A 23,978-nucleotide genomic window follows, 5' to 3' on the forward strand; every position below is an offset into this window, starting at 1 on the left:
GTATTAAAGTTTAGTGACCCGGTCCTTTTTTAATGATTTATGCATGGAAAGAGAATATATCAAGTACAGTGATTAAAGTAAAGTGTTTAAAAGAATAACGTTAATATTACAGGTCTTGATCGTTAGTATTGACGCAAAACAAAGGTTCAGTCAAGTAACAAAAGAGAAGACAGTGTTGAAAATATGTTCGAGCACCCAATGAATTACACTATTATAGTAACGGACGTGCCAGACCGACCAATGAACACTTCAATAACAAAGCCAGCCATGCAGCGCAGTGCTAGGACAACTGGCCAATCAGGCCTCGAGCACGTTAGATTGACGTGACCGTCGACCACTGAGCGGGTAGGTCTAAAAGTAATCAGTCCCGCCTCCTCGGAGAGTGTTAGAGATCTTCGGTAATGGCGACAGGTTTGGTAAGTAAAAAGTTCGGGGGCGATTACACGGGGGACGGAAACACGGGCGGTGTTCGGTCCACACGGCCGTGGACGTGACGGGAGACGGAGGTTGTCGGCGTGGCCGGTGGGAAGACTGTCATTCATTCTTTCCTTTGAAAACGACAACTTACGAGTAGATGCGTTTTTTTTTCGTGGTGACGTTTGTTGTTTTGCTGCTGGTTGGTAGTTGCGCTGCTGGATGGAGCAGATGGTGGAACCCAGAAGGTCCGTGTGATGTCCACCACGTCCACCTGGTCCAGCAGGTCCACCTGGACCATCTGAGCAGCTGCTCCTCCAACCCAGCACCCGCGTTTGGTGTGTTTTTCGTGGAGCAGGAGGAATCTCCTCCATTCATTTGCTCCTCTCGGGTTCTTGGCCGTGTCTGGACTTGTTGACATTCTTTTGTTTACTTGGTGGAGATGTTTGTGTCCGTGGGTCTGGACGTGTGGACGGGACACGGGACACGAGGTGTGTCCTACATGTCTTCACCGAGGTCCGTCTGGGTCTTGTGTTGGTGTGTGTAGTGGTGGAGGTGATTCACGTCTCTTTGTTTCACTTTAGGAACCAACACTCTCCTACATGTAGTTTAATGTTCATGAACATGTGTTGGGGATTAATAGATCCTGTTAATTACACACGCGTCTCTACAGACGGAGTTAACTTGGATTATTTATTCCTTCCTTTGCGTATTTGCTGAAAATATCAAGTTAACAGTTAAAACCAGTTGGATGTCGAAATCGACCAAAGATCGCCCGCTATGAAACGACACTCGTCGTCATGGAATTTAGTTTAATCCCTGAAATCGGTTGTTGTAATTTAATTTCTCGTAACGTCTCGGCCGCTGTTACTGATCCCGTGTTACGCAGTTGTGAATGAATGAGCGCAGCTGCGCATGCGCGAGCAGTGTGGAGTTTATAAACAAGGCTTTGCGTGCAAGAGGGTCACGTGACCAGCCTTCGCCAAACGGGGACTGGAAGTTCTGAAACAAAGAACACGGAGACGGTCTACAGACACGGAGACGGTCTACAGACACGGAGTCTTAAGACTTGGAGTCTACAGACACGGAGACTGTCAAATGGCCAAATGCCCATTTGAAGTTTTGCTTCATGTTTTGTTCTGTGTCCCAGTTTACATAATAACAATGCTTATCGCAAGCAGAAAACAGCTACAACCTTGATATTTTTGCTATATATATATATATATATATATATATAAAACGTGGCAGTTATATATAATTTTATATATTTTCATAATAAATAATACAAAAAATTAATTAAACTACTAATTTAATTTAGGATGGTTTGTCAGTCAATGTCTTCTGTTCCTTCATTCTATTGAACATATAGTTTAAATATGTTATACTTTCTAAGATTTGTGTCCATTTAGTATTTTAGGTACATTTAGTATTTTAAGTTAAACTAATTACAGATTACTAATTCACTGCTGCCAATACTAAATCCTTACAGCTTCCTTTTTGTCTTTTACTGTCTTCAGCCCGGACAGGTGTCATGGCATAACAAGGTATGGGGAGTGAAGACCCCACAAGTCTCCCCCAAAGTTCAGGAATCCCAAACGGACTGTTCAGGCATGGATGAGGCTTTTGACTTGCTGAAGTGCAATGAAAACCTGCCTTCTTCTCCAGGGTGCCCGTCCAGCGAGGGCCACATGGAATATGGTACTTCTGTCTCTGTTCGTACGTTCGTTTGTTCATTCATTCATTCATTCATTCATTCATTCATTCATTCATTCATTCATTCTCTGTTTACCTCTTTCACAGATGATTTGCCAGAGCTACAGGAGGTTCAGGATGACCAGTTGTCCACAGCGGTGTTCCCGATGACGCCGGGCGTGTCACATGAGGAGGGACCGGGCCAGGGCTGGAGTGGGCCGTCTGAGAGTAGCTCCTCCCACACAAACTGGCTGACTGAGCTGGCCAACATCGCCACCAGTCCCCAAAGCCCCTTACTGCAAAACACCCCTCACAACAGGTCAGGAACACGGAGTCACATATATGTTAACAAATGACACCTGTCAGAAAGGTTATAGTGGCGTATTTGACTGTTTTCATCACATTAAGCCCAACCCTTGATTTACCACCTTTGAACCTTTTCCCTCAGTAGTCAGTCACATCTCACCATCATCCAGTCTTCTCTGGCTTTTTCATTGTTCAAATTGTGAACTCTTCCACATGCTGTCTCCTCACGTTGTCTCCTCACGTTGTCTCCACACGTTGTCTCCTCACGTTGTCTCCACACGTTGTCTCCTCACGTCGTCTCCTCACGTTGTCTCCACAGGTCGTCTCCTGTGCGTATCTTTGCCAGCAGTAACAGTTTACATTCCTATGCACGTCCACCGTTGGCCTCCAGCGCCCCCGGACCTGCTCGCAGTCACACGAGAGAACGACGACGCCTGCGGGTACAGAACACACACACACACACACACACACACACACACACACACACACACACACACACACACACACACACACCTGCCCCACACACACACACACACACACACACACACCTGCCCCACACACACACACACACACACACACACACACCTGCCCCACACACACACACACACACACACACACACACACACCTGCCCCACACACACACACACACACACACCTGCCCCACACACACACACCTGCCCCACACACACACACACACACACACACACACACACACACACACACACACACACACACCTGCCCCACACACACACACACACACCTGCCCCACACACACACACACACACACACCTGCCCCACACACACACACCTGCCCCACACACACACACACACCTGCCCCACACACACACACACACACACACACACACACACACACACACACACACCTGCCCCACACACACACACACACCTGCCCCACACACACACACACACACACCTGCCCCACACACACACACATCTTCCTCCGCACACACTCACTCACACACACACACCTGCCCCCCACACACACCTTTCTCCACACACACACTTGCCCCACACACACACACACCTGCCCCCCCCACACACACATCTTCCCTTGTGTACACACCTGCCCCACACACACACACACACACACACACACACACACACACACACACACCTGTCTTGGTTCTCCCGATGTTTCTTCCTATTCCCCACCATCATAGGGAGTTTTTCCTCGCCACTGTCGCCTTTGGCTCATTAGGGATCTGGACCCATACGATTGTAAAGCTGCTTTGTGACAACATGTGTTGTGAAAAGTGCTATATAAATAAATTTAACTTTGACTTTTACTTTGACCTGCCCACACACACACACACACACACACACACACACACACCTGGCTCACACACACACACACACACACACCGACCTGCTCCCCACACACACATGCCCAACACACCTGCTCAATACATACATGTCCACCTGCCCAACACACACACGCACGAAAACTTTCCCAACACACATGTTCACCTCAACACACACAGGCATTACACACATGTTAATCTTCCCAACACACACATATCCAGCTGCCCATCACACACACACCTGGCCAAAACACGTCCACCTGCCCAACACACACACGCCCACCTGACCGAGACTCACACATCTGCTTGCCCAACAAACACACACACACACACACACACACACACACCTGCCCACCACACTCACATTCACTTGTCCAACACGCACACGTCCTCCTGCCCAACACGTACAAATCTGCTTAACACACACACACACACACACACACATATCCACTTGCCCAACGCACATTTCCACCTGCCTAACACACACGTGTCCACCTGCCAGAATGCATCACTAGCCCCTCTGGCATTCATCACCTTAGCTGCATGCTACTGTCATCTGTGAGACTTGTAATTTTGACATTACATTATTTTGCTCATCTTGCCGTTTTAGGCGAGCAGTGAGTCGGAGTCTTCGGTCTTCTGCGTGTCTCCCCTGTCCGACGATGACGACATGGGGTGGTCACACTCATGGCCGTCCACCGTCTGGCACTGCTTTTTGAAAGGTATACACAGACGAACAGAGAATCTGAGTGGGAAACAAACAACATTTTGTTTGTTTGGTGTGACTGAAGATCACTCATACACTACAGAATCATACTTTAGTAGCTGTTGTGTAGGTCTGTGCACCAGCTGATAAAAGGGAGAATGTATTCACGCACTTCTCAGTTGTGTGGGGGGAAAAACAGCTGACTTTTTTCTTTTTTACTTCATCCCTTTGTTAAGTGTGCACCAGCCATTTTATGAATGAGCTGTTGTGGGTGCTTTAGCGCCCTCTGCTGTTACATATGCACCATAACAACGGAAAAAGAGCAAAAACAAGTTGAGAGAATGGGCCAATGGGAGGGGAGCAAGCACACCAGTCATCTGAGATGACTCCACCCATTTCTCCCTCCACTCTCAGTTCCTGAGGAACGGTGTGAAGCCCAGTTTGGTTTTACAGCCTTATCCGAATCCGAAGAACACCCGAATGTTCAAGATTCTGCCTCATTGACTAAAGTACCGGGCCGTGTGTAAAAGCCCCGGGTGTGTGTGTGCAGGAACACGTCTGCGCTTCCATAAAGGGCCCAACATGGAGTGGCGGGATGTGGAGGACGTGGCCGAGTCGGAGGAGGAGTCTGATGATGACGGCGGCCTGCACGTCGGTCCTGTTAAGGTGAAGCTCCCCTGATGTTCCACACAAGTCGATTAGCGAGACGCCTCACTTGAAATGACTCCGATTCGTCCTCTCGTCAACACAAACCCTACAGGTTGTGGGATTTCAGTGAGGACGGCGTGGACGACGAGTACAACATTGACACTCCGTCTTGCTTTGCAGAGCTTTGGGTCTGAGGGGTTGAAGCTCGTGGTCTTGGAGGAGACCGTGTCTTTTGGGCAGTCTGTTCTGAAATTAACCTTTGACCCCGGTTCTCCAGAGGCAGGGCTTCTGACTGCTGAGTGCCAACTTGACCATCCGTTTTATGTGAGAAATAAAGGTAAACAGATAATAGGTGTAGTGATGCTTCGTTCATATTTTAAAGCATTGTGAATTTGATTTATGTATTTCTTTTTAAGAAGGGCCATGTATGTGAAAATAGTCTGGAGGGTCAAAACATGGACACTTACTCACATGTAGCCACATCTCGAAAATGATTCTAATCTAATATGATCCACAATCAATACTGAGTTGAATTAGCACTTTCAGATCTACCTGAAATGAGTTTGAGTGCATTATTAAACACCTGATATTTACTGAATATCTGCTTCATGTGCTTACCACGATCTGCTTCATATAAACATATTCTATGTTCATTTCATCATAACTGAACATTAAGTGTCTTTGTCACATATTGTCTGTCTTGGACTGGAATGTCATATGTCGTGTGTGTGTGTGTGTCGTGTGTGTGTGTGTGTGTGTGTGTGTGTGTGTGTGTCGTGTGTGTGTGTCGTGTGTGTGTGTGTGGTGTGTGTGTGTGGTGTGTGTGTGTGTGTGTCGTGTGTGTGTGTGTGTGTGTGTGTGTGTGTGTCAGGATGGTCCTCCTTTTATCCGAGCCTTACTGTGGTGCAGCACGGCATCCCCTGTTATGAGATGCAGGTGGGGGACGTGTGTCTGCCCCCAGGACACCGTGACGCCATCAACTGTGACGACTCCACTGTGTTTGACACCTTCAGGAGGTCAGAAAAATAACATATTGGTATAGATCCCAAGCTCGTGATGAATGCGATTTACCATGATGTATGGCTTACTGATACAGTTTTGTGAACTATGAGTATATTTAAACAGTTCTTCAGTGTGTGCGGTGTGTGTTTCTGCAGTTATGACTTCACCCCCCTGGATTCGTCTGCTGTGTATGTGTTGAGCAGCATGGCACGCCAGCGCAGAGCCTCCCAGTCCAGCGGGGGCACTGTCAGCCCCGACTGTGACAAACTTGAACCTTCTGGCTCCGCCCACCACTCCCCCAGTAGCAAATCACAACGCCACTCCTCAGGGGGCAGTGGAGCCACGCCTACAAAGTGCAAACGGCCAATGAACGCGTTCATGCTCTTTGCTAAGAAATATCGAGTGGAATACACACAGATGTATCCTGGAAAAGACAACAGGTGTGTTAAGAAAATATCAGCACAATCAATCATTTTGTATATTTTTCATATTTATCCAAGACATTCTGTTCATTTATTAAGAAATAACCTTAAAGTGTAATAACCACACAGGCTGTTGCCGGGACATCAATGCAGCTCTATACAGATGTACTGACTGTACATTCAGTAATATATAATGTATGGTCAGCGGTCTGTAATAGTGGTGGTTGTTATAAGATTACTAAATGACTACAGCAGTATAATTGCTATTTTAATTGAGCAGTAGTGTCTATTCTTCTTTTCTGACTCACAAAGTGAGCTGCTCTGACCACTGAACACTGAACACTGACTCTGAACACTGACGGCTCCTGTTTGCCTCCAGAGCTATTAGTGTCATTCTGGGCGATAAGTGGAAGAAGATGAAGAATGAGGAGAGGAGGATGTACACCATGGAGGCCAAAGCGCTCGCCGAGGAGCAGAAACGTCTCAACCCCGACTGCTGGAAACGCAAGAGAACCAACTCGGTGAAACACCCCCTCCTCCCTTAAACATCCCCTCCTCTCTTAAACATCCCCTCCTCTCTTAAACACCCCCTCCTCCCTTAAACACCCCCCCCCCCCCTTAAACACCCCCTCCCCCCTTAAACACCCCCTCCTCCCTTAAACACCCCCTCCTCCCCTTAAACACCCCCTCCTCCCTTAAACACCCCCTCCTCCCTTAAACACCCCCTCCTCCCTTAAACACCCCCTCACCCCTTAAACGCCCCCTCACCCCTTAAACGCCCCCTCACCCCTTAAACACCCCCTCCTCCCCTTAAACACCCCCTCCTCCCTTAAACACCCCCTCCTCCCTTAAACACCCCCTCCTTCCTTAAACGCCCCCTCCTCCCTTAAACGCCCCCTCCTCCCTTAAACGCCCCCTCACCCCTTAAACACCCCCTCCTCCCTTAAACGCCCCCTCACCCCTTAAACACCCCCTCCTCCCCTTAAACACCCCCTCCTCCCTTAAACACCCCCTCCTCCCTTAAACACCCCCTCCCCCCTTAAACACCCCCTCCTCCCCTTAAACACCCCCTCCTCCCCTTAAACACCCCCTCCTCCCCTTAAACACCCCCTCCTCCCTTAAACACCCCCTCCTCCCTTAAACACCCCCTCCTCTCTTAACGCACCGCCTCTCTTCCCAAGAATAAAACAAATGTTTTCTATTTTTCTATGGAAACACATTTTTAATGGACAGTGTAGAGCAGTTCTCTCCTGTGTCTATGTTCCTGTGTCTCAGGTGCTGTGAATGTCAGGGACAAGAACACTGCATAATCTCAGTGGTGCCCATTTTCTGTTGAACGTCTCCTGCATTGGCAGGCAGTCGTGCTGCAGACATTAGCATGACACGGTCTAAGCTCTCCGCTCCAGGCCAGAGCCTGACTCTGTCACTATAATGTAAAAATAACCATAACCATGGCTAAGCAGCCTAGTTAATTATGTGAAGTTGGTCATGCAGCGCGTTCCCATTCTTTCCAGATTCAGTCAGCTGTCCAGGGAGTGTTCAGAATGTCAGACGCTTGAGTGAGTCTTAGCTGAGATTTCGGGCACAAGTCAGTGTGGATCAGATCCCACCTGAGACACATTCTTCCAGCTCTGCACAATGTATAAGTATATAAACTGAAGTGCTAAGGACAACCTGTATTCAAGAATGTGGATGATTTAATCGAAAACTACTCAAAATAAGTTTGTCCAGCTATAATTATTTTTCACAACAGAGACTTAACACACGACTAACACGGGTAAACACACAGGCATCACTAGTGAAGAGATGTGAAAACAGCTGAAATGTTTTGTGGTCTGAACTACTGGCAGGTTGATAATGAAGACACCCCCCCCCCTTATCTTAGGGCTCTCAGCAGAACTAACCCATGGCACTTGGCAGACCCGTGGAACTGGACAGTGAGACTGACCCCACCCACCCCAACACCACCTGCAAGAGTTATGATGACACTTAACTGTGAGGCTACATATAACTGCTTTGAAGAAAACAAGTCATACAGTGATGACGTCAAAAGGAAAAAAGATGAATGAGATATAAACAATATAAAACATGTAATCTAGTCAACTAACAGTGCTTATATTTTTCATATCTTTTTAAAATTTTTGGAGATGCCTTATCCTTCCAAAGTAAGACAACGCTCAATTCTTCTTTCAGGTAATTTCGTATTTCTACGCTTGAAAGGTGAGACCCTGTGGTGCTATTTGTAATGAGGGCGAAAGAGCAGTGTATATGGACAGAAGTCTATTTTTACATGTACAAAGGGGAATTTTAGACGTTCGCTTGTTTTCAGCTGTTCATATTAATTATATTTGTATAACTCAAAATATTGCACAGACTCAGTGTATCGCAAATAGACGAATACTTTGAAATTCATATTCGTCAGTGATCTGGTAAGGGTTGTATTCTATAGACACCTCTCCAGCCTAGACCATATACTGTGTGAGTGTGTGGTGAGTGTGTGAGAGAGTGTGTAGTGAGTGTGTGAGAATGTGTAGTGAGTGTGCATGTGCGTGTAAGTTGAGGGTGAGAGCGTGTTAGTATAATATCCAACCGGCCATATTACAGTGTAAATGAGGCTTCTACATACATACACACACACAAATAAAAACACACACACAAACTCATGCTCACATAAGAACATAAATACACACACAGCACTTCAGGGTCATGCCTTCACTGTAAGTTTTTGTTTTTGCACTTTAAATACATACATAACCTTACAACCAGTAAATGTATACAAGCTGAAATATTGTGTATAAAATTATATATATCATGCTAGGATATATTCTCTGACAGTCATGGCCAAACTGTACAGGTTGTGTTGTGCTTTACAGGGTTTCCATTGAACTGCAGAAAAACGTCCCCTGTTGATAATGTACAGCCCACGTTACATTCATTTCTTGCACAAACTATTCTTGTATCATATATAAATAAAAATAAATAAACTTGACTCAACTTGTTGCTGTTTATTATCATAAATTAATGTTTATTGAGAATACTACTAAGAGAACTTACCCTACACAGTAACACAGCCTTAACTCAAGGAATATGCCAACATTCATTCCTGGACTACAACTATATTTAATTCCTATGTTATGAATTTTTGTATTTCCATAGTTATCTAAGAACCTTATCAATGTAACACAGAAGAACCGGGAACTTTTTTTAGATATGTTTTGAAGGCCTTAATTATTCTAGTGGATCCTTGTCTAGAAAACATATATATATATATTTGTTTATATATATATAAACAAATATTTTTTAAAATATTGTTTGTTTAAAATAAAAAGGTAATAGAGGGACAATTACTCAGTACAATGGCTTTCATTTAACATCAGTGTCTCTTTTATCTACACCACACTGCAGTTTTCATAGAGATAATCAAATTCAGGTAACGTGATAAACATCCTTAAAAAGTTTGATGATCACTAAGAATGAAATCAACATAAATAATTTATTTGGTCAAAAACAAATATTTTTCTTTCTTTTTTTGGGAGGGGAGGGGGGGGGGCTGGTAGCGTAACTAGCACGTCATGTATTATCCCCCCCAACTGATTTGTGTTTTGTTAGTACAGGAGTCCAGCCTCTAGAGGGGGCTAAAACAACACGTGCGTTAAAGGGTGGTTGACGTCAAAAATCCTCTTCACTGCAATATTATATAAATAACAACTTCTGGAGTTGTTAGGTGTTGATTTTTAGCATTTAGGAAAATATGACATATGGTTAAATCTTTGTGACAACTTTGTGAAAATAAACCAAACACAGGAAGACAACGGGACATGTGAAGATATGAATAGACATCAGAGATGTTCACAAGTCCCTTCGTAAGAATCCAAGTCTCAAGTGTCTAGGGTGTATGTCCAATTCTCAAGTCCCCTTTAGCAAATGTTTATCTAGTCACATTTACTTACAAGTTGGTAATGCTGTATTCTGAATCACAAAGGCATGGAACACAGTCAGCAGTCTTAAGTCACAAGTCAATCAAACAAAAGTCAGAGTCGAGTCATGAGTCTTTCAAAATATCTCAGACGTGAGATGTTGCCGTCCATGAAGTCGCCATCTCTGATAGATCCCCAGTGACATATATAAAGAACATACACATGTTTTGATGCTGAGTACATCATATGTTAAAGACTAAACAAACTTAGTTACTAAAGCATTTGTCCCCTGTCCTGAGACACGTCCGTGAACAACTGAATCTGTTCAGGAGTCTAGCACATCTTGTCAGTTAATAATAAACTCTTTGTGAGTTGATGGTGTGTTGGAGGACGAGTGAAACATGAAACTGTGCAGAGCTGAGGTTGTTTATTACTCTGACACTGGTTTGTTCAGAGCTGTGTGTTATCCAGGTCTACCTTGCTGCTCTGTGTCGGTGTGTTATCCAGGTCTACCTTGCTGCTCTGTGTCGGTGTGTTATCCAGGTCTACCTTGCTGCTCTGTGTCTGTGTGTTATCCAGGTCTATGTTGCTGGTCTGTGTCGGTGTGTTATCCAGGTCTACCTTGCTGGTCTGTGTCAGTGTGTTATCCAGGTCTACCTTGCTGGTCTGTGTCGGTGTGTTATCCAGGTCTACCTTGCTGGCCTGTGTCGGTGTGTTACCCAGGTCCTTGCTGGTCTGTGCCTGTGTGTTATCCAGGTGTACCTTGCTGGTCTGTGTCGGTGTGTTATCCAGGTCTACCTTGCAGGTCTGTGTCGGTGTGTTATCCAGGTCTACCTTGCAGGTCTGTGTCGGTTTGTTATCCAGGTCTACGTTGCTGGTCTGTGTCGGTGTGTTATCCAGGTCTATCTTGCAGGTCTGTGTCGGTGTGTTATCCAGGTCTACCTTGCAAGTCTGTGTCGGTGTGTTATCCAGGTCTACGTTGCTGGTCTGTGTCTGTGTGTTATCCAGGTCTACGTTGCTGGTCTGTGTCGGTGTGTTATCCAGGTCTACCTTGCAGGTCTGTGTCGGTGTGTTATCCAGGTCTATGTTGCTGGTCTGTGTCTGTGTGTTATCCAGGTCTACGTTGCTGGTCTGTGTCGGTGTGTTATCCAGGTCTACCTTGCAGGTCTGTGTCTGTGTGTTATCCAGGTCTACGTTGCTGGTCTGTGTCGGTGTGTTATCCAGGTCTACCTTGCAGGTCTGTGTCGGTGTGTTATCCAGGTCTACGTTGCAGGTCTGTGTCTGTGTGTTATCCAGGTCTACGTTGCTGGTCTGTGTCGGTGTGTTATCCAGGCTACCTTGCAGGTCTGTGTCGGTGTGTTATCCAGGTCTACGTTGCTGGTCTGTGTCTGTGTGTTATCCAGGTCTACGTTGCTGGTCTGTGTCGGTGTGTTATCCAGGTCTACCTTGCAGGTCTGTGTCGGTGTGTTATCCAGGTCTACGTTGCTGGTCTGTGTCTGCTCCCCCTGCATTACTAATGTGGACACTCCTGTTCACTGGACTCTGAGCCTCTGCAATTGAACAACTATTAGCTGAATCACTGCTTGTGCAGACAAAGATAAAATAATAATTACAATAATAATAATAATAATAATAAATTGTGTCCGTGGTAATATTACCACAGGACACAAAGAACATGCCATGTAGTTCAGTACAAAACACAGAATATTCTGCTATTTAAATGGCATACTAATTTGTCTAAGTTGAAATTGAGATGTAGGTTATATTGGTTATGTTTCTTGTCCTTTAATGTGATGATACAGTGTCAGTATTGTTCCATTAGAGCTTCACGTGTGTAAGGAAATATTATCAGCACTTGTGCTTTGCTAAGTAATTCTCAGAGCATTTAACTACAAGTTACTTTCATTCAATAGTCGTTTCAGGGAGATTTGGGTAGCTTTCATTATGAATCTGGTCTTTAGAGAAGAGCAATTTTGGGGTACAAATGAATAATAAAATGAACAATTAAGGATGGAGAGTGAGAGAGACAGAGGGAGAAATGTCAATGCATGAACCAATCCACATCTGCACGGGGACTCCTTCCTTAGAAATAATTAGGCTGCAGTAATGGAGAGAGAGAGAGAGAGACAGACAGAGAGAGAGAGAGAGAAAGAGAGAGAGAGAGAGAGAGAGAGAGAGAGAGGACAGTGCCCTATAGTAGTGATGTGTCTGTGTGTGCGTCTGTGTGTATTTCTTGAGTAAGCATTAATTTACTGTAGGTATGTGTTGATGTTGATATACTTGACATATAAGTATTTGCACTCAGAATAAGTGAAAAATACATTTTATAGTAACTTTGTACAATGAATAAAAAATTCTCTGGATGGATTTATTCTTTATGTAGACTCTACTTCCAATTGTTTGTGCCATAAATTATAGTCTGTGTAATGTCTCACGCAGCTTGCAAGAAGTTATAATGAAAGAAAAGATTTGCAGGTTTAATACAGAAGACTAATGAAGGGTAATATCAGTGTTTGTCAGCAAATAAATTTCATCCTTTAATGTTCTATTCATTGTTACATTCAGTTTATTAAGAAGGAATGCTACTGTCATTTTAATTATTTACAACATATCAGTATGTGGGAAATTAATGGAAATGCTTTAGACAAGAAAAATAATAATAATTAAAAACCTGTTAATGGAAATATAATGGAAGCCTATGACAAATGTTTTGTCTCAAAGGCTTTTGGTATCACACACACAGTGTTAGTACTCCTGCAGCAGCTCCTCGTTCTCACTGAATACTCTAGAATCAAGCAGCACTAGCATAACACAGATCTCTTGACATTTAAAAGGTACAGCAGGGTCAGAAATGACTGCCAGAGAGTCAGAGAGTGAATGATCTCTATCTTTGTGTGTGTGTGTGTGTGTGTGTGTGTGTGTGTGTGTGTGTGTGTGTGTGTGTGTGTGTGTGTGTGTGTGTGTTTTGAACATAACCAATGGGGTCAAAGGTTAAAGTGGATAATGAGACCTAAAAAGAACAAAACCTTCAGATGGGCAACTTAAAGGTCGACCTTCTCGCTCTCTCTCGCTCTCTCTCGCTCTCTCTCTCTCTCTTTCTCCCTCCCCCTCTCTCTCATTCTCCATTTTAACTCTTTACTTTCTTACTTATTCTTTATTTTTTTGCTATAACAAGACAGAAACAGGGAAACATTAAAGAAATTAATCACACCAAACATTTATATTTATATATAAATCCAAGTATTTGTATTCATAGGAATAGTGAATTGTTATTTGACTACTATACTATACTACTATACTACTATAATAGAATTCCTAGTTCATATATGATCAAAAGTAGACCATGACCTACAACCAGTAATCAAGGCCAGGCTCACACACACACACCATTTACAGACAGTGACCTACAACAGCACTACAATACAATTACTTTCCATTTGCCTTACGAGTCCTGATGCCGCTGGACAAGCACATGGTCATTTATTACATCATTTCATTGCTCGTCTGTCATATTCAGAGAGGAGGAAACATTTCATGTGCTGGGAGTAAATATAGATGGAGTATTGATGTTCTGTCACTGGTAATTGACCAGTACAAAAATAACTGCTCACGCTGATATTGCTTATGTTTCTGTTTATCTCGCCTTCCTGTTGTTGTGGTAATTCAGACTGACAAGAATATCTGCTAAGATTAGATCAGAAGCCAGGACCGACGGATGAGTGAGGATGATGAGGTGGATGAGAGGAAGGAGGAGTGTGAAGGGTGTTTCTCAAATAAGGGCAGGCGGGAAAAAAACCAGAGGAAACGAATACAAGAATTATTGAGCATTTCAACACGCTGTCACAAAAAGAAAGGTGTTTACTTTTGTTCTATCTCTATTCAGCGCCACGTCTTTCCTTTTATACGGACTGAGACTGAGGACAGGATGCCGTCAACAATATGTTTAAAATTTGGCTGACAAAATACAGGGACCAGCGGCTGAATAAGGATTCAAACTCAGTTGGTGAACTGCTTCAGAGGCAGTGAATCATTCCACACGATGCTCCCTCATTCACACGAATCATCTGTTGCGGTATACAAAAGGGTGAGCTGGTAAGGGTGGGATTGGTCTAATTTAACCCCGCTGTCATAGCTAAAATATGTGCCAACATTCACAGCATGAACAGGAATATGTTTCCTGGAGGGGGGGGGGGGTGGCTTTAAAACAGAACCTCCTGTTTTGTCTCAGTTCCTTGGAATACTGAACTGTGTGTTCATTTTTGGCACAGAAACCATGATTAATTAGGTTCTTCTCGCTGATATTTCTACGTTTTTACATCATCTCTCCACTCGGTGTATTTAGTCATTCCTCCTGGATGTCCTTGTCCCACTGGCACAATATCTGTCATGCACAAATCAGCGCTGATGAGAGGCTGTGTGCTTGAGCCATTATTTATAACCCTGGCTGGTCTGTCATGGCATTGGGATTGCATAGGGAAGGATATTAATGTTGTGCAATGGGCACATACATCATTAGCGAGCTATCACGGAGGACGCTGGGGTCTGGCTGCTAAACACACAGCTAGAGAACATGAGGAGGATGCAGAGCGGAGGTGCAGGGGAGTAAGCACACGAGAGAAGGCGGGGAACGAAAGAACGAGAAGAAGGAGAGGAAGGAGAGGGATCTAAGCAAGGGGTCGCTTGTCTGCTTGGGATGTTTGAGTCTGCTGATTCAGAGCTGACAGAAGCAAACTCTGTCTCATAAAGAGCTGAGAACATTCAAGAACATTGCGTTGGTCAGATCTCCTCCTATGTGAACGAAGATGGAGTTTGATATGTTCCTCCACTCTCGTTAGCTGTGGTTTTTCTCGTCGTGATATTGTGAGGACAAAGCCAAGCGCAATCGTCCGAGCTTTCAAAAACCAAACAGGGTTTTTAAGAATTTTGATGCCTTTCCCGTCTCTTCTAAGTGTGAAATCCTTCTGAAACACGTGTCTGATATTATGCAGTGTTAAGAGCAGCATGACTGCTACAAAACTCAGCTACACAGCATCCTGCGGGCCACCCGTCGTCCACATAAATGCCTTCCACACGGGTCATAAACACAGCGAGGTGAGGAGTTTATATACCCACACTCAAGCCCACAGTTGATCTTGCAAACAGACTGTATGAAGGCACGTCTTTGCAGATTGATGGCCATCTTCAGCATCGTTTTATGGGCTGCGTCCAGGCCTGTTGGGAGAATGAATCACTGGACTGTGTGCGATCATCTCACACTGAGCCCCTGTCACAGTAGCAAGGAGAGCACAGCCTTCACCAGACCTGCTCGGAGAGAGAAGGTTGCAAGACGCACGGGCGCTTGTCTTTGGGTTTGTGGAACAGCGGTAGTAAGTCCCATATCGACGCATCTGTGTCCTTACACATCTTTATTCCCTTCAGCGTCACCATTCTAGTTTCAGGCACATTTCGCATCCATGTTAGGAGATGCGCAGATAGACACTGAATTTGTGTGTGTGTGTGTGTGTGTGTGTGAGCCCAAGTACACGTGCGCTCTGCTGTTGCCTCTGCTTCACTTCACAAACACTCCTGGCCTCCATGTTCAGAATACTAATGGCGTCCTGCCGTTCTGGAACAGTAAAGGGCGATGCGGTATTAATCAGGGCCCCTTCCCCACTACGGCCTGCGACGTGACACAGCCCCCCAGCAGCAGGGCAGGCAGCCAGGCCCACAGCTCTTACCTCTGCTCATCCTGTGCTTAAGAGAAACACCTCGGGCTGATTGCGAAGGGAAGCACATTTTCCCTGAGCCAGCCTGAGCCAGTGGTCCTGGGCTAGGAACAGGGCAGAGGAACGACATTTTAGTTCAGGGGAAGGTTTAAAGTGTTTCTGCAATTTCTGCTTGGAGTGTCAGCATTTTATGTAGGCACAGTGGGTCCCTATTTCATGAATCCTGCAGTGTAGATGTGTTGCAGTTTCTCTGAGACTGAAGACATCCAGTGGAATTGATTGTACCCTGTGCATGGAAAAAAAAAAGATTGGAAAATAAATGACTTGTAGCTGGAACATGTTGGAACTGGCTTGAAGCTGAAATGGTTTCAAAGCCATGGCTCTGTTTGTCCAGAGGATATTGCTGTCTGGAAATTAAGGATAGCTCTTTATGATATGGTCTTTTTCAAACTGTAACCGATTAGCATCTGGTGACCTGAACCATAAAGCATGCCTATCAGACAGAGCATCTACAAACAATGATCTATATGGCTGTGTGTGCGTGTGTGTGTGTATGTGTGTACCACCTGTACAGATTCATTTATAAACTCATGTGACAGGCGATATGCTTGTGGCTCTACTGAGTGCATGTAATAGGTCTATGTAACACATACATTAACATTTTCCTGCTTGCATAAGTATGGAAGGTCTATTGTCTGTATAATTAGAGGCACGTACAAAACTGCTTGCTATGGCTAGCCTTCCCCAGGGGCACTGGGTCTAAAATAGTCAGTGTTTTAATTACACCACCACCCCTAGCATCTTTTTGGTTTCTGTAAACCTGAAGGGTAAATGAATGTGGTAAATGTGGTTTAATGTGGGAAGCTGCTTGCAGGGAGAGAAACACAGAGGAAGTGTGAAGTGTCTTCTGCAGTCGGCCCCCGTCAAGCCTGACGTCAACGTGTGCAGACAGGAGGTGTAATTCCACGCCACAAGCCAAAAAAATGGGTCATATTCAAATCTCCACAATCTGCAATTCACAGCTCAAAATCTGGGCTACTTTTCCGTTGCTCTCCCCCGTCCCTGTTTCTCCGCGCACGGATGCTGCTTGCCTTTCTAACCAGCCTTCCTCGCTACTGTATGTGTGTCAGACCTAAAAATACTCTCACCTCTACTTCAAAGAGAAGATCCTCTGCCTCCTCCAGCGCCGTTTACATTGGCAGAGCCTGAATATCCCTCCACCGCAATACACAGGCAGAATGGGAAATGATAAATCTCGCAGTGCTCAAGTGTGAATGCCATACATAATAGGTGAATTTCACCCTGATTAGAGCATTCATTAATGACTGTGTGCCTGCTAGCAATCAGTAGTTTACTGAAGAGGTAATCACCCCAGGGACTGTGCACCTCCCCACGACACCTGCCAGCCCTCCCCCCCCAAACGTGAGTCATATATGGGATTGGGAACAGAGCACTTGGCTAATTTTGTATATCTCTTATGGTGTCCTGGCACCCTCTCAGGTTTTTTTTTTCTCTTTCACACGCCTTTTTAGCTCGCTGAAAATGCAGGGATTTGAGGTGAAGTGGCCACACATTTCACTGATATAATGTTCTAGTACCAGTAGAGGAGGAATAGTGGTGAAGTGGGACCGACCGAGCGCACCGTTCAGTAAATGTCACACACTTAATCTGTCAAAGCGTCATTTATGCCGTTTGAATTCACAGCGAACCGAAAACCAAGGTCCACCGCGTCCGCCTGTATGCGAGCCAACGGCGTGCGGAGAAACAGGTGCTAAGAGACGCCGCGGTGGCATTCTCAGCGCCGGGCCGCCAAGCCGCTTCTCTGACAGCCGGTCCTGGGACGCGAGGAGGTGTGGGAGCGGACAGACGGAGGTCAGCGCGTGCGCCAGGTGGGGAGTCAGATGGCGGAGGACAGGGCGGGGGGGGGGGGGGCATCACACAGCCCAGCAAACCAGGACAGGTAGGGAGCTGCAGCCCTGCAGTGACCTGAGGTGTCCTGCTTCTAATGTAAACGTATTCTCGCCTATGAGTATTTTTTTTGGAAACTATTAAATGAGAGACCATAAAGAAGCTCTCATCTGTTTTCATTATACATTAATACTGAATACTGTATATACCAGCTGTATAAAACGAAGGATGCGTCTAAAATATTACAGCATTAATAACACCAGAACATCTCTTATTTAAAAAGACAATTTCCTTATACTTAAACTGTTAAACTACTTGAAGATAAATGCATGCACACATTGTGCAGACATCCTGCTTTTGTTAATGACAAACCACCAAACTTGCAGAGGTGCAGAGAGAGTTCTGCACAATTCCTCTCCCCAGAGATCAGAAAGCTCAATTTCATGGCTAATGGGTTCATTACAACTGTCACGCTTCAAGAGTCGGTACTGATAAACGGCCGTAAGAACGAAAAACTGTGCTGGCGAAGTAAAAGGTATTAATGAAGTGTGCATGCATGTGTGCAGGCATGTATGTGAGGAGCACACCCCCCCCCCCCCCCCACACACACACACACCCCTTACGCTCACACACATCTTACTATAAGACATTTTGTGCAAGTACTGACGAGTTACCATGACAATGAACTATTTTAAGTTACTGTGAGTTGCACATTGTCGTGATTATTTTCTCTATTTGCAGATTCCCTTTTCACTGAAAGCCACACAAGCACTAGTGGAACATAGTACCAGACATTAGTCTGATCTCCAATCTGTAGCGCAGAAACATGAAAATAGAATTTCTGTAGGACGAATAAACGACATTCCCCATACAACTATAACCTGCAGCTATGTTTCCAGACGGTCACATCACCTAGACGGGTAGAGCAGCTGCCTACTGACCTGGGGAAGCAAAACATGTTTTAAAAATAAGTAAGCGGAATGGAGCGTGTTCCTTCTTCCACACGGAGACTGTCTTCTCTCACCTCCATGGTGAATCTGAACCAAATATACACATCGTTTAAAAACCTGCAGTTCACGGTGGCTGCCTGCACCTACCAACGGAGTCACATGTTACAACAACATGTAGGACAATGTTCTACGGCCAGAAATGTCCTCCATGTCATTGATATGAGGCTGTGGTGGACACTTAGGGGTGGTAACAGTCTCAGAGAGGAGGCACTGTTAACTAAACACCTGTTGAGATCTGTTTCGTGTGATCTGGTCTGTCTTCAATGCCTGGTCTGTCTGCATCGTATGGTCTGTCTGCATTGTCTGGTCTGTCTGTACCGCCTGGTCTGTCTGCACTGCCTGGTCTGTCTACACTACGTGGTCTGTCTGTACCGCCTGGTCTGTCTCAGGCTGTGATACCACCTAACAAAGGAGGAGATTCTGTCACTGATAGTAGTCAAGGTTCCTCTAGAACAGGAAACGTTTGTTGGGTTTTTAAAGTAAAGGTTTGAGGTAATAGGTGAGACTCCACACCTAATAGAGAAGAGGCAGACAGAAAGAGATTTAGGTAATACGGATTGAGAGTGGAATGGGAGAAAGAATTCTGATAAAGTAATCTTTTGAATTAGGAATTAGGGTGTGTGTGTGTGTGTGTGTGTGTGTGTGTGTGTACATGCTCGTGTGAAGGGGAAGGAGTTCAACCAAGTTCAAGAAGATCATTTCTGCAGACCTAGATCTGCTACGTAGCCGCTAGTTCTCATCCCTCCTTTTCTGCCTGAACCAGAGCGGACTTTTCTCGTTTCTCATTTTGTACCCTGCGAGAGGAGAAAGACTGGTGCTCGGTCCTCAGTCGGGAAGCCAGGCGCAGCTCATTCAGATGCTATTTCCAGGGCTGGATTTTCGGCCCTGGGTTCAGATAGGCAGCCTGCATCTGTGTGGAATACTAAAAGCCCTTGTGCGTCTGCTACAGGCCCCGTGCGTCTACCACCTCCCGCTCCGACCGTGCTGCTGCAGAAGGGCTGCACCTCCTCTCTCGTCTCCTCTCTCGTCTCCTCTCGCGTCTCCTCTCTCGTCTCCTCTCGCGTCTCCTCTCTCGTCTCCTCTCGCGTCTCCTCTCGCGTCTCCTCTCTCGTCTCCTCTCTCGTCTCCTCTCGCGCCTCCTCTCTCGTCTCCTCTCGCGTCTCCTCTCGCGTCTCCTCTCTCGTCTCCTCTCGCGTCTCCTCTCGCGCCTCCTCTCGCGTCTCCTCTCTTGCCTCCTCTCGTGTCTCCTCTCTCGCCTCCTCTCGCGTCTCCTCTCGCGTCTCCTCTCTCGTCTCCTCTCGTGTCTCCTCTCTCGCCTCCTCTCACGTCTCCTCTCTCGTCTCCTCTCGCGTCTCCTCTCGCGTCTCCTCTCTCGTCTCCTCTCGCGTCTCCTCTCTCGTCTCCTCTCACGTCTCCTCTCGCGTCTCCTCTCTCGTCTCCTCTCGCGTCTCCTCTCTCGTCTCCTCTCGCGCCTCCTCTCTCGTCTCCTCTCGCGTCTCCTCTCGCGTCTCCTCTCTCGTCTCCTCTCGCGTCTCCTCTCGCGCCTCCTCTCGCGTCTCCTCTCTTGCCTCCTCTCGTGTCTCCTCTCTCGCCTCCTCTCGCGTCTCCTCTCGCGTCTCCTCTCTCGTCTCCTCTCGTGTCTCCTCTCTCGCCTCCTCTCACGTCTCCTCTCTCGTCTCCTCTCGCGTCTCCTCTCGCGCCTCCTCTCGTCTCCTCTCGCGTCTCCTCTCGTGCCTCCTCTCGCGTCTCCTCTCGCGTCTCCTCTCGTGCCTCCTCTCGCGTCTCCTCTCGCGTCTCCTCTCTCGTCTCCACTTTATTCAACGCATAGCGTTGGGCAGGTGAAAGTGGCTGAGCCCCCCGGTCGGCTTCTCTCTTCCCCCCAACCGGGCGCTTCGTTCCCACGTGTCCCACACGGACGTGGTGACCTCGGTGTGCCTCATGTTTGTGAAAGCAGGCGGCCTGCGTGTCCCCCTCCTGGTCCCCGCGAGATCCCCCCTCACAACGTGGAGAAAAACGTTCTGTTCCAGGGGCTTCCAAAACCTAATTTCTCCCTGCACCCTCATCTCATGCATATGGCAATTTCAATTGCTCTCACTGAGGAATATAATTACATCCCCATGTATGTTTATGCACGACTTGGCTTATTCGCACTCTCTATGGCAGATAGTCCTCATTGAATATTAACAGGAGTTCTTTGAAGCAAAGCCAAGGAGATGTCTTCAAGGATGCAATCAGCCAAGCTGGGCGAGTGGTGCTGTGGACAGCAGAACACTAACGCGTTAACTTACATAACACAAGCTGTCACGGCAGCACCAATACATCACTGATTGCAGTTATACAATATTAACACTTCCACTCAGAGGTAACAGTGCCCAAGTCTCAGTGGGGCGAGAGGAAGCCCTGCTAACTGCTAACTGTGCTCCACCTGTTTGTACTGAAAGTGTAAGAGTCTCGTTTCAAACAAGAGTTCCATTTGCAGAGGTATTGACCTGAGCCTAAGTGAGTGACCAGACCCATAAATCACCTGTGGAAAAAAAAACGTAATAGCAGCTCATACAGCCAACGGTGCAGTCTCAAACCCCTCAACTCCGTCTGTGCTGCTGAGTATAAGAACATGTCAGTGGCCCATTCATGTTAAATGACAATCAGTAAATGGGATCGGTCCTTGGGTCTTGGGAATCATATGTCTTTTTTAGTGTGAGAAAGTTCTGAGGGCTCATCTCCACTGTGGACCCCCTGAGTCACTGTTCACGTGTTAGATGTTTGTAGTGATATTCCTGTGTTTCCTCTTGTGGTTCATACAACGGCTGCTCACGTCCCCAGAGAGGTAAAACAAGCAGGCCTTCACGTGACTTCCTGGGAGGTTCCAGTGGTCCAACCTCACGTAGCTCTCCACGGTGACATGATGATTGATGACCCCCGTGTCACGTCCAGTCCACTCGCGTTGCCACTTATAGCTCAGCTTCGTATGACATGTTGTCTGTTGCTCCCATGATCCTCTGCTTCGTCGTGTTGTTTTGATCTGGAACAAGTTAGAACAAACAATGCTGATTCACATGCAAATGTCAGGATACTCAAAAGAGAATAAAGTTGGCCCCCGTCACTACCAGAGGGAAAATGGTGGTGATTGAGACAAAGAACTACATTTACAGTGGAGATAAATTTCATGTATAACCCACATGCAGACCTATTGGATTCAGGGCTATGTCTTCCATCCTGGAAGGATGACTTCAGTGCTTTGGTGGGCATGACAGTGCGGTTGGCCAGCGTGGCCCTGGCTGGGGGGGGGCAGTGTTGATGAGTGTGTGCGTCTGCTGAAGTCGGTCCCCTGCAGTAGGTGTCGTAGTCGCGGTGACAGGCAGCCCTTTCCCACGCCCCCCCCCTCACACCCCAACACAAACACAGCTTACCCAAGCAGGAAGTGCGGCACGGTGCCAAAAGCCACTGGAATCAAAATTAATCCCTGATAGCTTTTTCAGAGAAAGAGACGGAGCTTTAGAAACACGCTAGCGTGCATTCATTCCAGCTTCATCCCATTTTGAATTTCCTAGGGAATATTTTGTTTCAGATCCAAAGATGCTCTGCTTGGTGGCTTTAGTTGCTTTTGTTTACTGCTTCTTCTCGCCCAAATGTTTTAAACGGAACATTTTAGAGTCCAGTTAAATGAGGCCTTTTGTAGGTAACGTGAGAATTAAGATTAACATATACACAATCTATTGTGGCAGGTTTCTCTCCTTATCTGAGAGAGAGAGAGAGAGAGAGATTAATTATTTAAATTACCCAAGACTAACAACTAAAATTGGTTAGTGCAGGTTTAATAGTTAAATGTAGGCACAGCCGATTTGTGTAAGAGCACATTAAGGAAAGGGCGCATGAATGATTTAACAGCCTTTTACTGACTACATGTCATTTTGCTCTTAATGTGGGGAAATTTTTTCCTTAGACCTAGCAACAAAAATGAACCAAATAAACCAAAGCAATACCTTAGCAAAGCATTTTTAGTCAAGTGAAACATTCCCCTAATCTCACTCTCACCATTTCTCTCAGTCCATTCAGGCTCCCGTAGTACAGTCAGACAGGAAGTACATGACGAAAGCCCAAAGATTTACAAACATCCGGTCTCTTCAGGTACACGAAGGCTGACTCATCACACTCACACTGACGAACATGCGGCTGGATCTTATAGGAGACTTCATGCACCCTGCAACAAATATAGCTTAGCCAATGACAGATGCCTGGATTGGACAAAAATCCAAAATTACACAGCAAGGAGAAACCTAGCCTGTTCTAGGATGCCTGGAGATGTTGAGAAGTTGACTTGAATGAAGTGAACATGGCCAGCATGGGTGTAGATGGTCCACGGGCTTAAACCACGTAATCCATGTATCATCTACATATTGATGGATTTGGGAAATGCACAACAAAACCCCAGTTGCTCCTTAGAGTGCAAATGTCAACACTGCATCATAAATGTTTGATGATGACCAGGAATCATTATCGAGTGCAGAATTACAACCGAGCCCACTCACTGATATATGCAGAAAACATAGTGGGTCCACAGAATAAAAAGTAATACCTGAATTCCAAATTAATTTAGCTAAATTCTATTAACGAATGTGCATCATCACCTTCTCCACATCTGTGTTATTAGAACTAGGGATGTCCCAATCCAGCTTTTTGAACTTCCGATCCAATACCGATATTTATTTGCACTTCCGATCCGATACCGATATCGGCCGATACCGATACCGGCCTATCCGAGCATGTATTAAAGTATAAAGTTATTTATCCAACTTACTTTGTTGTCAAACTCATGTTGAAAAGCGTTTTACTCTTGATAACAAGTAGCCAGCTGAATTAGGTGTGTTTGAATAATACACAGTGGTTGGTAAGGAGAAACTGACCTGTTTATTTAGCAATTAATAA

General features: G+C 45.8%; 1 protein-coding gene across 3 annotated transcripts; it reads left to right on the forward strand.

The window, feature by feature from the left end:
* Positions 1-304: 304 nt before the first annotated feature.
* Positions 305-9,501, forward strand: hbp1 (HMG-box transcription factor 1). Of its 3 annotated transcripts, none has more exons than XM_077007614.1 (11): positions 305-416; positions 1,932-2,130; positions 2,215-2,425; positions 2,732-2,852; positions 4,345-4,456; positions 4,991-5,106; positions 5,269-5,425; positions 5,960-6,104; positions 6,246-6,530; positions 6,892-7,033; positions 8,398-9,501. In XM_077007614.1, the coding sequence occupies exons 1-11, from the start codon at positions 402-404 to the stop codon at positions 8,413-8,415; spliced, it is 1,521 nt and encodes a 506-aa protein (XP_076863729.1). In that variant the 5' UTR covers positions 305-401; the 3' UTR covers positions 8,416-9,501. The 3 variants fall into 3 exon arrangements, with proteins under 3 accessions (XP_076863729.1, XP_076863730.1, XP_076863731.1); XM_077007615.1 differs by having other exon boundaries at positions 1,932-2,112; XM_077007616.1 differs by lacking the exon at positions 305-416 and adding an exon at positions 773-905.
* The last annotated feature ends 14,477 nt before the right edge of the window (positions 9,502-23,978 follow it).

The sequence above is a fragment of the Brachyhypopomus gauderio genome, chromosome 5, assembly GCF_052324685.1.
Source record: "Brachyhypopomus gauderio isolate BG-103 chromosome 5, BGAUD_0.2, whole genome shotgun sequence".
NCBI lineage: Eukaryota > Metazoa > Chordata > Actinopteri > Gymnotiformes > Hypopomidae > Brachyhypopomus > Brachyhypopomus gauderio.